Below are 15,597 nucleotides of genomic sequence, written 5' to 3'. Positions count from 1 at the left end.
AATAAAAATACCCAGAATAAATTTAACCAAGGATGTAAAAGACCTGTACTCAGAAAATTATAAGACATTGAAGAAAGAAATTTAGGAAGATACAAATAAGTGGAAGCATATACTGTGTTCATGGATAGGAAGAATTAACATCGTCACAATGTTCATAGTATACCCAGTTACCCATAGATTCAGTGCAATTCCTATCAAGATACTGATGAAGTATATCATACAAATAGAACAAATACTCCAAAAATGTATATGGAACCACCAAAGACGAATAGCAACAGTAGTTTTGAGAAAGAAGAACAAAGTTGTAAGAATCACACTACTTGATATCAGATTATACTACAGTGCCATAGTTATCAAAACAACATGGTGCTGGCATATAAACAGGCAGACAGATCAATGGAACAAAACAGCCCAGAAATAAACCCACATTTTATAGTCAATATTTGACAAAGGAGGCAGAACATACAATCAGATAAAGGTAGTCTGTTCAATAAATGGTGTTGGGAATATCGGACACCTACATGGAAAAAAATGAAACTAGACCACCTTTTTACATCATATATAAGAAAAAACTCAAAATGGGTGAAAGACTTAAATATTAGGCCATAAACCATAAAAATTTTAGAAGAAAACATAGGCAGTAAAATCTTGGACATTTCTCTTAGCAATATTTTTTTCTAATATATTGCTTGGGCGAAGAAAACAAAATAAAAAATAAAAAGATAGGACTATGTCAAGCTGAAAAGTTTTTGCATAGCTAAGGAAATCACCAAAATGAAAAGACAACACACTGAGTAGAAGGACATGTTGCTGATTATACATCTGGTAAGAGGTTAATCTCCAAATAGATGAAGAACTTATACAACTCCACACCAGGAAGACAATCTGATTAAAAAATGGGCAAAGGACCTGAATAGACACTTTCCTAATGAGGACATACAGATGGCCAGAAGACATATGAAAAGATGCTTAACATCACTAATTGTCAGAGAAAAAGCAAATTAAAACAATGAAATATCCCTTCACACCTGCCAAAATGACTATCATCAGTAAATCTAATAACAATTGTGGGCGAGGATGTGGAAAAGGGGAACCCTTATGCACTGTTGGTGGGAATACAGCAATCTTGGTGCAGCCATGGTGGAAAGCAATATGGATATACCTCAAAAAATTAAAGATAGATCTGCCTTTCAACCCAGGAATCCTGTTTCTGGGAATGTATCCAAAGGAACCCCAAACAATTAATTCTAAAGTGTATATACATGCCAATGTTCATTGCAGCATCATTTACAATAGCCAAGATTTTGATGCTACCCCAGTGTCCATCAGTAGATGAGTGAATAAAAATGCTGTGGTACATTTACACAGTGGAATACTACTTGGCCGTAAAAGAGAAGGAAGTCTTACTCTTTGTGATAGCATGGATGGAACTGGAGAGCATTACGCTAAGTGAAATAAGCCAAGGCAGTGAAAGACAAATACCACATGATCTCACCTATAAGTAGGACCTAATCAACAAAACAAGTAACATACAACCAGAGACATAGAAAGTAAAAACAAACTGACAGTAACCAGGGGGGAGATGGGAGGGGATAACTGGGGGAAAAAGGGGAAGGGTTTTCAGGAACATGTATAAAGGACATATGGACAAAACCAAAGGGGCATAGGATCAAGGGTGGGAAGTGGGGATGGCTGGGGTTGGGGGGAGTGGTGGGGAGAAAATGGAGACAACTGTACTTGAACAACAATAAAAAAATGTGGAAAACAACCCAGGATAGAAAATACAGAAAAGAGCACAAGAGACATAGGTGATATATTTTAAAAATTCTAACAAAAATAATTTATAGAGGAAAAAATGAGATGAAATAGGTACAATAATGGCAGAGAACTTTCCAAATATCGCAGGATATCAAACAACAAATTCAGTAAGCTTTGTAAATAGAGCAGGAGAAATACTTTGTAATAAAAATAACACCCTAGCACATTATTACAAAAATCTAAAAACCAATGGATACACTCTTAAAAGCACCAATAAAAAACAGCCCAGTAAACTTTGAAGAAGCAACAGTGAAAATGACAGCTTATTTCTCATTGGAAACAGTCGAAACGAGAAGAAAATGGAATGTTTTGAAACAGCTAATCCAGAATGATGTACTCAGTATAAATAGGTAATACTAAAATGAAGACAATACTGAAGAGAAAGTTGAACATGGAGTTGTCAAGGGAGAATGAAAATGTAAATTTGTAATTGTGGCTTAAATTTTAATTAGAATTCTCTTATTACAGTGTCAATAAAATTCCTTTAAAATGGTGCTTTTATATATTTTTTTTAAGTATTTATTTATTTTTTAGAGAGGGGGAAGGGAGGAAGAGAGGGAGAGAAACATTGAATGAAAGAGAAACATCGATTGGTTGCCTCTTGCGCGTGCCCCGAACAGGGGCCAACCCTGCATCCCAGGCATGTGCCCTGGCCAGTAATTGAACTGGCGACCTTTTGCTTTTCAGGATGATGCCTACCCAACTGAGCCACACAGGTCTGGGCTAAAATGGTGCTTTTAGATGTTAACAAATGTTTAAGTGCTTGGATCAGTTGCATTGCTAATTCTTTAAATACTTATTGAGCATTCAGTTTGCCTGCCAAGTCTGTGTTAGGTAGTAACAATATAGTGAAAAGCAAACACAGAAATAGTGTCTTCTTTCTAGAACTCATGTTATAGTGGTTGAAGTAATAGGTGTTGGGCTGGGGACAGAAATTAATCAAATAACCACATAAGAAACTGTACGGTTACTCTGTGTAAGGATATAGACACATGGTTCTGTGAAGTGGTATAATGGGTGAGTTAACCTTTGCTAAGTCTGAATGAAGAAGTTAACTAGATCAGGAGGGGTAAAATCAGCATGTGCAAAGACTGCGGCAGGAGAAAGGCAGGCTGTTGGAGGGTTGGAAAGAAGGTCTGTGTAGCTGTACATAGAGAGCTAGAGTTGTGTAATGTGGTAGTGTCTCTCTGTGAAGTAATACAAAATGGAAAGAAGCTGGACAGGTAAGTAAAGTCTGTAGTGCTGATTTGCTCGATTGAAGGCTTTATCCTTAGAGCAATAAGTTATTGAAATATATGCAGGTGGGTAATATTTTTAAGTTTGCATTTTGAAAAGATTGCAGTATAGAGAATAGATTAACGACCAATAGTGGATATAGATAGATCGTATTGTTCTAATTGCAGTACTCTAGGTAATAAGTGATGGTAGCTTGGGCTAATGTGATGGACACAGAGATACAATAGGCAGGTTCCTTAGGTATTTAGGAGACATTTGACAGGGCTAGGTGATAGATTGGATGTATAGAGGTGAGGTGGAAGAAGATACCAAGGTTTTATAAACACACATAAGACTTGCTTTATATTGAAATGATTACATATTAAAAGGTATGTTTTAAAATGTTTAAAAATGAAAGAATCACTTGAATAAGTAATTATCTATACAGTAGACAGTATGAGACTACATGTGATGTTTATGAGGAATTTTTAATGGCATGGGGAAATGCCTATGGTGTTAATAGTAAAGGAGAATATGAGATTGTTTATAACATTTACTCTTAAGTATATAAAATTATAAAAGTGAAGCATGCCAATGATTAGAAACGACTCTCTTTTTGACGTAGACACATAAAAAAGAACATGCTGTTAATGGTCCAGAACTCTTGAGGAAAAAACGTACAACTTCAGCTGAAAAAAATACTTGTCAGCTTTATATTCAGACTGATCATCTGTTCTTTAAATATTATGGAACACGAGAAGCTGTGATTGCCCAGGTATTTATAACTTTCCTACTATTTTAGGAGTTCTTGTATCATTATAGAAACATTTTCCTCTAAGAATTAAAGTTAGCACATACCTCATTTTGGAAAAACAAAGAGTATATGTTTTTGATTGTGGCATGATAAAATATTTAAGATAAGTACACAGATAATTGAAAGACCAGTTAGGATATTTTAGTGTCATTGTAAGAAAATGATTTTATGAAAGAGATGACATTGGAGCTTAGCTCTGGAAAGAGGATTGGATTTTCATTTGTGGTCTTAAAAGGGGGAAGGATAGAGGAATTGTTTCAACACGAAGCATTTAATTTCTGTTCTGTATACCCATTGTACTTAGTGGTTTCTAAGTTACATTATTAATTTGTATTTGTGTCTTCTCACCCCTTATTAAAGTATTCAACTTTTGGCTAAACCCTTCAATATGTTCTTCATGTTGAAAGTAACCAGTGAGAGTTTTTTGAATGCATTTGACTGTAAAGATTTGAGACTGAGAGGATGCATGCCTGTAGTATAATGGTGAACCCATTTTGGTAGTGGTGAGAAGCTTAATTTTTGACATGTTTGAAAGCTAGGTGGTCGTGCCCTTAGGATACTGAAAATGTATCAGTATCCTTGGAACTTTGGAGAAGTTTGAGCTTTCTGCATGGAATTTATGTGTATAAGAGAGAAAGGGAGAGAATGAAGTCAAAAGGGCAGAAACTGGGAGATAATATCTGTATATAGTAAATAGGATAAGGAAGAGAAGCTATGGACTAAGCCATAATTAAAGAGGTAGAATTAAATAACTAGCCAAGGAAGAAACAAAGGTTCAAAATGAAATGCATAGTCAATAGTGTCATCTTACCGAGATACCAAAGAGAACAAGTATATGTGTTACATGGCAGAAATCCTTTATAATGTATACATATGTCAAATCTTCCTGATGTGCACTTTAAATATCTTACAGTTTTATTTATCAATTGTACCTCAGCAATGCTGGAAAAAATAGATGGAGTACAAGAGGTAGTTGATTTCTAGTTACTAGAAAAGATTATTGATGAGCTTGAGGCAAGCTCTCAATAGAGTTGTGAGGGTGAAAATGTTGCCAACAGTAAGGAATGGGTTGGCAGAAGTAGTGAGAGTTTTAGGAAATGTGAAAAATACAACAAAATATGGTGACTTACAATAATATTAAATATTTGGGAATGAAAGGGAGGTGGGGATTACCTGAGAAGTTGGTTGGAAGAGGAAAATGATCCAGTAGAGAAGCAGTATAAGATACATGTAAGTGAAAGAAAAATTGATGGGAAAAAATGTTCTTGAAGATCCAGTAAGGACTAGGATCAGGAATTAAGAAAAGTTACCCTTTAAAGAAGAATGACTCTTTGAGGAAGGTATAAACAGATAAAGATGGGAAGTCAGTGAAGTATGAAGTGTAATCATCTGTGGAGAAATGGTTGAACCACCACTGTTGAGAACGGAGTGGAGGACTGTTAGGCCAAACTGAGGTTAGACGGCATGAGTTTATAATGGGCCCCATCAGCACTGTTAGGACTTTCTTTATCAGCGTTCAGCAACCTGGGCTACTTTTGAAATTATTATTGTTAATGCTTCTACTTGACCATCTTCAAAGAAACTATATAAATATTATATGTGTGTATGTACATATGTATGTGTTATATACACACATATATATGTTTTCACATTAATAGTAGCAGGTGCTTTTTATAAATGAAAGTGGGAAGATTGTGTAGAGAGGGGTTTAGAAGCCAGTTTGTTAGTCATCTGCGTAAACCGAGGATCATTTTGTATTCTATCACCATGTTACTCTTTTCCTAAAATTGAGCAAAATCTAAATATATTATTTATATTTTTATTACCCATGCCCCCCCCCAGCAGATATATCTCTGTAAATTTATAGAGACCTTTTCTGTTTTGTTCATCATTATATCCCTAGCACCTAAACCAGTGCCTAGTATATAGTAAGTAGCCAACAAAACTTACAGAGTGTGTGCTAGTGCAGCAACAGGAAGACCAAAGTCAGATAATGACTGAGTGTCCTTATGTTATCGGGGAAGTTCTCAGAGATGTTTGAGCTGAGTCTGAAGGATGAATATACCCTAGGCATAAGGGAACAGCAAGTGAAAAGGCGCAAAGATGACATACTGGAGGATGGATTGAGGAAACAGAGTTTTTTATATGGCTGAACAAGGGTGGACCAGAGAAGAGTCTGGAAAAAGCACAGACTCTTTCCTTTATAGCTCCAGTTTACTCATGTGTTTGATTCTTTCATCTGGTATATGATGTAGACATTTTAAATTTTGAATGTGGTAGAACATGAATAATTCCTGATTTGGGAGATGGAAAATTAATCTTTTTCATATTTTAACATTATATCTAAAATATCTCTTTCTTTTTAATCCTTAGATATCCAGTCATGTTAAAGCGATTGATACAATTTATCAGACCACAGACTTCTCTGGAATCCGTAATATCAGTTTCATGGTGAAACGCATAAGAGTAAGGAGTTTTAATAGTTGAGAAAGCTAAAAAAGAGAAACAATAAGGACAATGTTTACAAAAAGGAAAATACTTTCTTTTTAACTTAATTTTTACGCATTAAATAGTTTAAATTGTATTTACTGATGCAGTTTACTTGGTTAACTCTAGGTTTTTTCGTTAATCTTGGTTTTTATACACATATACATATGCATGCACACAGAGCGATACCTACATTTATGATTTAAGAATGAAATCTATTGGACTTTTAATCTGGGCTGCAAAATAAGTATGATAGTACTATTTTCTTGCTATCTGATTAACGTTCCAGTTAGAAAGCCCTAACTTTTCAATAACTACAGATATAGTACTTGACATTTTTTCCCCTTGATATTATTCCCCACTTTCCTAAGATTTGCTTTGTGCACTCTATTGACTTGTGTTCCAGCAGAGGGAAGGCAGATCCATGGTTACATAAAATTGGAAGATGGAGAAATACTTAATACTGTATACTGTCTTCTTGAAAATTCAGTATACACTAACATATCTCAGGTTTGAGAAGTCCTTCAGGAAAGAAACCTGTATCTTTCTTTTTTTTTTAAAGATTTTATTTATTTATTTATTTTTACACAGAGGGGAAGGGAGGGAGAGAGGGAGGGAGAGAAACATCAGTGTGTGGTTGCCTCTTGTGCGCTCCCTATGGGGGACCTGGCCCGCAACCCAGACATGTGCCCTGACTGGGAATAGAACCAGTGACCCTTTGGCTCACAGGCCGGTGAACCAAATCCACTGAACCACAGAAGCCAGGGCAGAAACCCATAGTTTTCTAAACACATTTGACCATGAAACCTTTTTTGTATTGACATCAACTGAGACTCCCAAAGAAATGCTGATCCAGAGCCACTGATCATTAATTGTAATCGTATTGCAAATAAGTAAATATTCAATTACTAACAAAATTAGGCTAATTGTCTTAACATTTTTTCTACATATGAATTCTTTCAATGTGTGTAGCTTTTAAGAATCTGAATTTATAAACTAGATAAACAACCTGAGTTTAAAAAGTCATTTTACAAAAATATTTGCCATAACGTTTCTTTATATGTGTGCTCTTATGTTTCTTGAAATATGATTGACTAGATTATAATTTTAATACACACATATAATACATCTAATTAACACAGCTGAAATGGTCCTCACTTTTAGAAGTAGTATTAAATGTTAAATTGGGTTAATTTAAAGTGAAATGTGGTTTATAGAAATAAAATAAAGAACTATTCATAATTGCTTTCATGTATTTTGAGAGCAATATAAATCTTTAAATGAGTGAGTAAAAGTAATAACTGGTGTAACTATTGCTATTTAGTAGGCAGAGCAATAAAACGCAAAATAGTGAACAGTAGAGACCATCTGAGCAAATTTTAGTGAAGTACATTTTTTTGAGTAAAATAATTTGCGTTATAGAAATGCATGTAGTATACAAATGGGTAATGTGGCAGTTGATTGTTTTCAGGCCCTTAACTGGGATTAAAAAACTAGTTTAAAACTAGTTTAAGTGTGACTTATCACTTAACTTGAAATTTATATTAGCAGATATTTAACTTTTAATCATCTGATATGATTAGGTAACTAAAATTTAGATACCATTTTAATTTGTAGCTAATATTACAGAAGTATCAGGGAATTTCTTACCTATATTTAGTGGAAAAAAGCCATTTCTCTAAACATGGGCTATTTATAATATATATTGCATGCTTGTTTTTGGATTTGCTTGTGTGAGTTAGATTTTTTCTGTCAGTTGTTAATGGATAAACCAGATGTTCTGAAATCTGTCCTTAGGCAGTTGCCCTCAATAGTATTATTGCTGCCATTCTGCTTCGAAGACCCTCCATTCTACTGAATGGTGTGGATCCTAAAAAGACCAGTCATTCTTATTTTATCACCTGTTATACCCTCCCCTTACTACTGACATTTTCAGTAGACTGAGGTTTGCCTTCTAAAAAAATGTTTACTTTCATACGTACCCTTTTTTACTCTCTAGCAACAACATTGTGTGTAATTCTCTGACTTGAGCAAAGCCAGATTGTTCTAGAGCTTCAAAGGACACATAGGCGTTTCTGAAAGGAAGCAGAGGTTGATAAATGATTTTGTTTAACAGAAGTTTGGTATCAGAACTCCATCATTCTTCAGATTCTGAAGGAGGAACCTGCACCAGGAGTACAGTAGCTAAGTGTCAAAAGAAATATTCTAGAGGAACTCAGCCTGAAATAGTAAGAGAAACAAATAGGCAGAATTATTTATTTATTTAATTATTCATTCATTCATTCATTTACTTATTTATTTATTTATTTCTGCATCCAGGAAAAATTTGAACTTGTAGGGAGAACCAAGAAAATGATTTGTCTGCTGAAATGACAGTCTTGGGTTCAATATTTGTTTTATATTCTAGTAATTAATTAAAATAAAGGGTTTTATGATCTTATACTTGTCACCATACATAGGAGATTAGCATTGAAAGAGAGTTGCTCAGATGATTAAATTTGAGAAACTGAACTTTATTAGAAGTTTTGAAAGCAGAACTTGTTCTTCTGTCCCAAGTGTCCAGTGTTCAGAAATCTGGTGAATACTTGCTCAAAATGTAGCATATTCTATCTTGCCTTTCTTTTTTCTTTCTTTTTGGCTTCCTTAATCAGCTTAGGGATTGGGGGGCAGTGGGAACAATCGTAACAGCCTTAATTGAGGCTAGATTTCTCCAGGGCTTCAGGCTTATTGTTCAGGCAGATTCTGAAGGTGAACGCAGACTTACACTAAGGCTCTAACATTAATTGCTTATTTAAATCATTGTTTTCGATTTTAGATCAATACGACTGCTGATGAGAAGGACCCCACAAATCCCTTCCGTTTTCCAAATATTGGTGTGGAGAAGTTTCTGGAATTGAATTCCGAACAGAATCATGACGACTACTGTTTGGCCTACGTCTTCACAGACCGAGATTTTGATGATGGCGTTCTTGGTCTGGCCTGGGTTGGAGCACCTTCAGGTAGTTTAACTATGTCTTAATACTTGAAACACAATGCAATTTTCAGGGCAGACTGAGTTTTACAAAGTACTGGTGAAAGTGATGCCTGTACAATATCTGAATTTACACAACTTGAGTGAGGCAAGATTCATTGTCACTAGCATAATATAAATAGAAAAATAGATGAAACAGCTTTTTATTTTGAAAAGAGTAGCATTAGGAAGTTATCCTGACATTTGGTCAGTCAGTAGCTGAAATAAATAATTGTATGGGAAAAAGTTGTACTCATTTTTGAAATCCAAAGCAAAATATTAGTTTTCTCACAAAAGTTAATATTATTATTTAAAAAATATTTTAAAGAAAGTTTTGAGTCAAGAGGGGAAAACTATGTTGTTGCTTCTGTTCTAGAGTGAGATAGAAAGGAGAATAATCCTGGGCAGGAGCAACAGATAGAAAGAAAGGAGTGCCTGCCTTATTACCATTTTTCTGTAGTCGTTACTTTAGCAGATGTGGAATGCAGTCAGGAGGCCCCAGCACAGTGACTCCACTGGCCTCACCCCCTGGGCTGGCACTTTGCTGGGGTCTCGCCTCAGCCACGAATGCTACTGTCATGGAGAAAGCTGGGATAGTCTGATCCCTTTCCCTTTGCAGTAGGGTTGAGTGCCTGTGATTTAGAGTTTAGTATGTTCAGTAGCCTGGTTAAGGGAAACACAGATTTATTAATTGAAAATCTGTCCAAAGAAGCACAGACTCTGAATATGAATTTTGCCATATATAGTTTGATCGCTAGTCTGTCATCTTCTGACCTATATATACACAGCAATTCTCTGATGCATCATTTTCATCTTTCTAAAGGAATCAACTAATGCTTTATCCAGGGTAAGACAGGCTTTTCTATTCCTATTCTTACTAGTTTGTTCATTGATCTGTTACGCATATTTTTACAGCTTTTGTACTGATATTTCTTGCTTTGATTTTAAGCCAGCAGTGAATATTGTAAGCTTCATTTATAGTTATAGGTATATGTAATATCACTTTGAGTTTCTGGCATATCAAAACTCGTTATGGTATTAAAAAAAATAAACCATAACTTACAAAATTAGATATAGTATTTTATTTCTTCCTATATAATTGAGTTATTCCAATGTATGCTATTAGCCTATAATAAATATTAACCTTTCCTATAATAGTTATTAAGATCAAAAGCAGTTATTTAAGACGTTAAATAAGATACAAATTACAAAGGCTTTATTTCAGAAAAATACACTCAAATTTATGTATTTCTCTCACACTAGATACATCTTAAAAATACAGAGAAGTATATTTTCAGAGTTATTAATATACGCTATTTTTTCTTTTAATTGATAAATTTGCAGTGGTGAGTCTTCTATGCTTAACTCAAAGTTTGACAGTACATTGGACCAATTTGCATATGACAAATCTTTGCTGAGGCAGGATACTAATTTACTATTTGTTCAAAACTATAAAATTTGGGCTATTGTCATACACAGAGTGCTTATTCCTGTCTTTTGTACTTCTAGAAATAGTGATAATAGTCCTTAGGACTCATCTCTAAAAGTAGAGGTACTTTAAGAAAATATATTAAATATTCATAAATCATTGGCTGTTTCCTTTTTACTCGGTTTTCTGTGCAGAAAAGGTAGTAAGTTTTGAATATCATAAAGGTTCTCAGTCCTTTGCTGGTTAAAATCTGCATATGGCTGTTTTTCAGTTTACTTTTCTGTGAAGCACATTCTCATTTCGGTGTCCTAAATTGTATCTTAATGATAATTCAAATTTATGTTGTGTTGCCATATACTTTGTGATTTTATTTTTTAATTTTATTTATTTTCAGAGAGAAGGTAAGGGAGGGAGAAAGAATGGAGAGAAACATTGATATGTGAGAGAAACATCAATCAGTTGTCTCTTGCACACCCCCAGCTGGGAACCTTGCCTGCAACCCAGGCATGTGCCCTGACAGGGAATTGAACCAGTGACCTTTTGGTTCACAGGCTGGCGCTCAATCCACTGAACCACACCAGCCAGGGGTACTTGTAATTTTAAAAGAAACAAGGTAGCAATTATAGTGTCATGCCATTCTCGCAGATCTATTTTTAATTGCTTTTTATTATATGCTTTTCAGGGATTATGTTTTATGAAATGATTTAATGACTTGTTTGTAACTTTGCATGCACTTAGAAAGCTAATTTGAAATAATTTGATCAGTTTTCAGGATATGCTGCTCCATTTGATAGTATTTTAACAAAAACTCAAGTAGAGAAACCTTTTAAATGTGAATATAAAGAACTTCTCACTAAAAGGCTTTAATGGAGTTATTAAGAAAACTATGAGGCTCTGGCCAAGATGGAGGTATAGGTTGAAATGCTTCACTTCCTTGCACAACCAAAAGAAGGATAACAACCAATTTAAAAACAAAAAACAACCAGAAGTGCCAGAAAGTCAAACTGCATGGAAGTCTGACAACGAAGGAGTTAAAGAAACATCCAGACCAGTAGGAGGGGCAAAGACCGGCAGCAGGGCAGAGAGGATGCATGACAAGGCAGTGGACCGAGGGGTCAAGGCTGGGGCTGGCTGACAGGGTGTCCCATATTCATGCATGGATAAGCGGGAGGAACAAATGGGGAGCAAGACAGACCACAAAACCCACGGTTTCAGCGTGGGAAACTAAAGACTCACAACATCTAGCTGTAAAAACTGGGGTTGGTGGGGGGGTTTCATGGTGAGAGAAACTCCCAGTGTCACAGGAAAGTCTGTTGAAGAGGCCCTTGGGGTCCTAGAATGTATGCAAACCCATCCACCAGAATCTGAAAGGGCATAATCTGTTTGTGGGAAGTGAGGAAAGTGATGGAAGTAATATAAAGTGGGATGAGAGCCCAGCAAGCAGCATTGTTCCCTTTCTGACCCCTCCCCCACATACAGTGCCTCAGCGCAGAGATGTAAGTTGCCCCACCCTGGTGAATACCTAAGGCTTTGCCCCATGCAATGTAACAGGTGTGCTGAGACAAAGAAATATGGACCAAATGAAAGAACAGATCAAAACTCCAGAAAAAAAAACTAAGCGATGAGATAGCCAACCTGTCAGATGCAGAGTTCAAAATGCTGGTCATCAGGATACTCACAGAAATGACTGAGCTCAGTTGCAAAATGAAGGAAGAAATGTAGGCTACCAAAAGTGAAATAAAGCAAAATATACAGGGAACCAACCTTGAAGGGAAGTTAACGGGGACTCAATGATTTGGAGCAGAAGGAAGAAAAAAACATCCAGCTGGAACAGAATGAAGAAACAAGAATTCAAAAAAATGAGTAGAGGCTTAGGAACCTCTGGGACAACTTTAAACCTTCGAACATCCGAATCATAGTGCTGCCAAAGGAGAGGGGGAGAGCAAGAAATTGAAAACTTACTTGAAAAAGTAATGAAGGAAAACTTCCCCAGTCTGCTGAAGGAACTAGTCATGCAAGTCCAGGAAACTCAGAGAGTCCCAAAGAAGTTGGACCCAAGGAAGGAAACACCAAGGCATAGTACAATTAAGTTACCCAAGATTAAAGATAAGGAGAGAATCTTAAAAGCAGCAAGAGAAAAGTAGAGAGTTACCTACAAAGGAGTTCCCACAGGGCTATGAGCTGATTTCTCAAAAGAAATCTTAAAGGCAAGAAGAGGCTGGAAAGAAGTATTTGAAGTCATGAAAGGCAAGGCCCTACATCCAATATTACTCTATCCAGCAAAGCTTTCACTTAGAATGGAAGGGCAGATAAAGTGCTTCCCAGATAAGGTCAAGTTAAAGGAGTTCATTATCACCAAACCATTATTATATGAAATGTTAAAGGGACTTATCTAAGAAAAAGAAGATAAAAAATACAACAGTAAATGACAACAAACTCACAACTATCAACAAATGAACCTAAAAGAAAAGAAAAACAACAAAAACAAAAACTAAGCAAACAAGTAGAACAGGAACAGAGTCAGAGAAGTGGAGATCACATGGAGGGTATCTGTGGGGAGGTGAAGGGGGACGAATGGGGGAAAAGGTACAGGGAATAAGCAGCATAAATGGCAGGTACAAAGTATCCAGGGGGGTGGTTAAAATAGTATAGGAAATGTAGAAGACAAAGAACTTAATATGTACGATCCATGGGCATGAACTAAGGGGGGGAATGTGGGTGGGAGGGGGTGTGCAGGGTGGAGGGGAATAAAGGGGTAAAAATGGGACAACTGTAATTGCATAATCAATAAAAAATATTAAAGAAAGAAGTGGAAACCAAGTAAATAATTAGAACAGGAACAGAAACAAAGTAAAAATGCATGTTTTCTTTTAAAATTCAAGGCACATTAGAAAATCATAATTCAATTATTTTATTTTGAGAAAATTTATAAATATGCCAAAAAGTTGCAAGAGTAGTACAGTGAATATTTCATAGTCAGTTAACATTTTGCCACATTTGCTCTCCCTTTCTTCTCATTTTCTTTCTTCCTCCCTTTGTTTTTTCCATTTAATGTAGTTCTTTTTTTTAGCTTTACTGAGGTATAATTGACAGATAAAATTGTAAGATATTTGAAGTGTACATCATGATGATTTTCTATTTGTATACATTGTGAAAACTTATGTAATTGAAAGTTTGTACCTTCTACCAACTTCTCCCTATTTCCCTCAACCCCACACTCCCAGCCCCTGGCAGTGGCTAATACTTTTCTTTAAAAAAAAAAACCCAAACATTGTATGTTGCCTCTAAGATAGTTAATCACGTACATACTCCTGTGCGTCACTGCTTTTATTTGTAGAAGTGACTTTCTCATAATGTACTTGAGAATATTTTAGTCATCTTTCATTTACTTCAAGTTTTCTGTTTAAAAGATGAAAGGTATGGACTTTGACTCAGGGTAAATACTGATATATTCAAATTTAACAGAAACTCAAACGTCTGTTTAGCTAAATTAATGGGAACAACAATTGGGGAGCATTTTAATTATAAAGAGGAACCTGGGAATTTCTTCATTAAAACTTTTATTTGAAGTGAGTTCCTAATCTTAGACCAAAGAAACTATTGAGTGTTTGGTATATGTGGGTACCAAGTGTATTTTGGACTCAAAATATAACATGTGTTAATATAAGACATATTAGAAAGTTATTTGGGGGGAAAATAGGTACTAATTTAGCCATCTTTTGTTCTGGATTAGGAAGCTCTGGAGGAATATGTGAAAAAAGTAAACTCTATTCAGATGGTAAGAAGAAGTCCTTAAACACTGGAATTATCACTGTTCAGAACTACGGATCTCATGTACCTCCCAAAGTCTCTCACATTACTTTTGCTCATGAAGTTGGACATAACTTTGGATCTCCAGTAAGTACTGCCCAACTACAAGATTTTAAATAAAACAATAAAAGTTGCTAACCTTTTATGTCAGTGATTTTTTTTGTTTACAGTGAAAACAAATATGTACGAATGTTTAGTTTTTATATGTCAGAACATAGTCATGTGCTTAAAAGGGAGTAAAATAGAATATTTGTGATTAAAATAAGAAAAGTAAACCTAACAATGCCCAATTCAATGAAGGCAAGGAATTTTGCCTGTTTTATTCACTTCTGTGCCTCTTGGCCCTAGAATAGTGCCTGGAAAATGACTTATTGAAATATTCATTGAATGAGAATCACTTTTTATTATTTAAAGTACATCTTGAATGTCAGCACATTGTGGAGTAGTTGTTTTGCTTCAGTTCTGTTAAAGCGTTGTTAGGGCTTACTACTGTACTCTGCAGTGTCTTATGCACACTTTTTTGCCCAAATTTTTGAGGGGAACAGAAGGATGTGCTTTGTATATGGGTAGTACTAATTTCGTATTAAGTAAATGTTTTTAGTTCTTTTACTTATGCTTCTACGTTGAAAGTGTAACTCTAGAAAGCAATGACTATATCCATATGCAAAATAATACCCTGGAATATGATAATTGGTTTGTTTCTAAATGTAAATAAATAAATAATTCAATTAAAAAGTTAAAACGCAAGATTTTTTTCCTGAAAGTTTGGGCCAAAGATGTGGGTGCACGTTACACACCGGAGTGCATTATATATGGCAGAATACGGGATTTTGTCTTTCTCTCCTGTGGAATGAAGTTGGTATTTAAAAATCTCAGAAGGTATTTAAAATGTATTTAATCTGTCTACCTCTTGACTATTTTTGTGTCCTGTTCTTAAAAGAGTAATTGAAATTTTAGAGACGAGCAGAGAAATGTTGTTCACAGTTAATTTGCATTTTCCAGGACGATTAAATG

At 35.3% G+C, this 15,597-nt stretch overlaps 1 protein-coding gene across 3 annotated transcripts in view; it reads left to right on the top strand.

Moving 5' to 3' along the window:
- ADAM10 (ADAM metallopeptidase domain 10) overlaps positions 1-15,597 on the top strand; it is a 120,205-nt gene that overhangs the window by 78,009 nt on the left and 26,599 nt on the right. For 2 of the 3 annotated variants that reach the window (XM_024568482.2, XM_045201189.3), the window contains 4 exons: positions 3,659-3,808; positions 6,221-6,313; positions 9,150-9,333; positions 14,507-14,670. In XM_024568482.2, the coding sequence (XP_024424250.2) occupies positions 3,659-3,808; positions 6,221-6,313; positions 9,150-9,333; positions 14,507-14,670 (591 nt within the window). The remainder of the gene's footprint in view (positions 1-3,658; positions 3,809-6,220; positions 6,314-9,149; positions 9,334-14,506; positions 14,671-15,597) is intronic. The other variant, XM_053927527.2, reaches the window with a different exon arrangement.

This window comes from Desmodus rotundus, chromosome 7 (genome assembly GCF_022682495.2).
Source record: "Desmodus rotundus isolate HL8 chromosome 7, HLdesRot8A.1, whole genome shotgun sequence".
Classification (NCBI taxonomy): Eukaryota; Metazoa; Chordata; class Mammalia; order Chiroptera; family Phyllostomidae; genus Desmodus; species Desmodus rotundus.
Note: the sequence above shows the minus strand (reverse complement) of the source record. Positions and strands in the feature narration are given on the sequence as shown.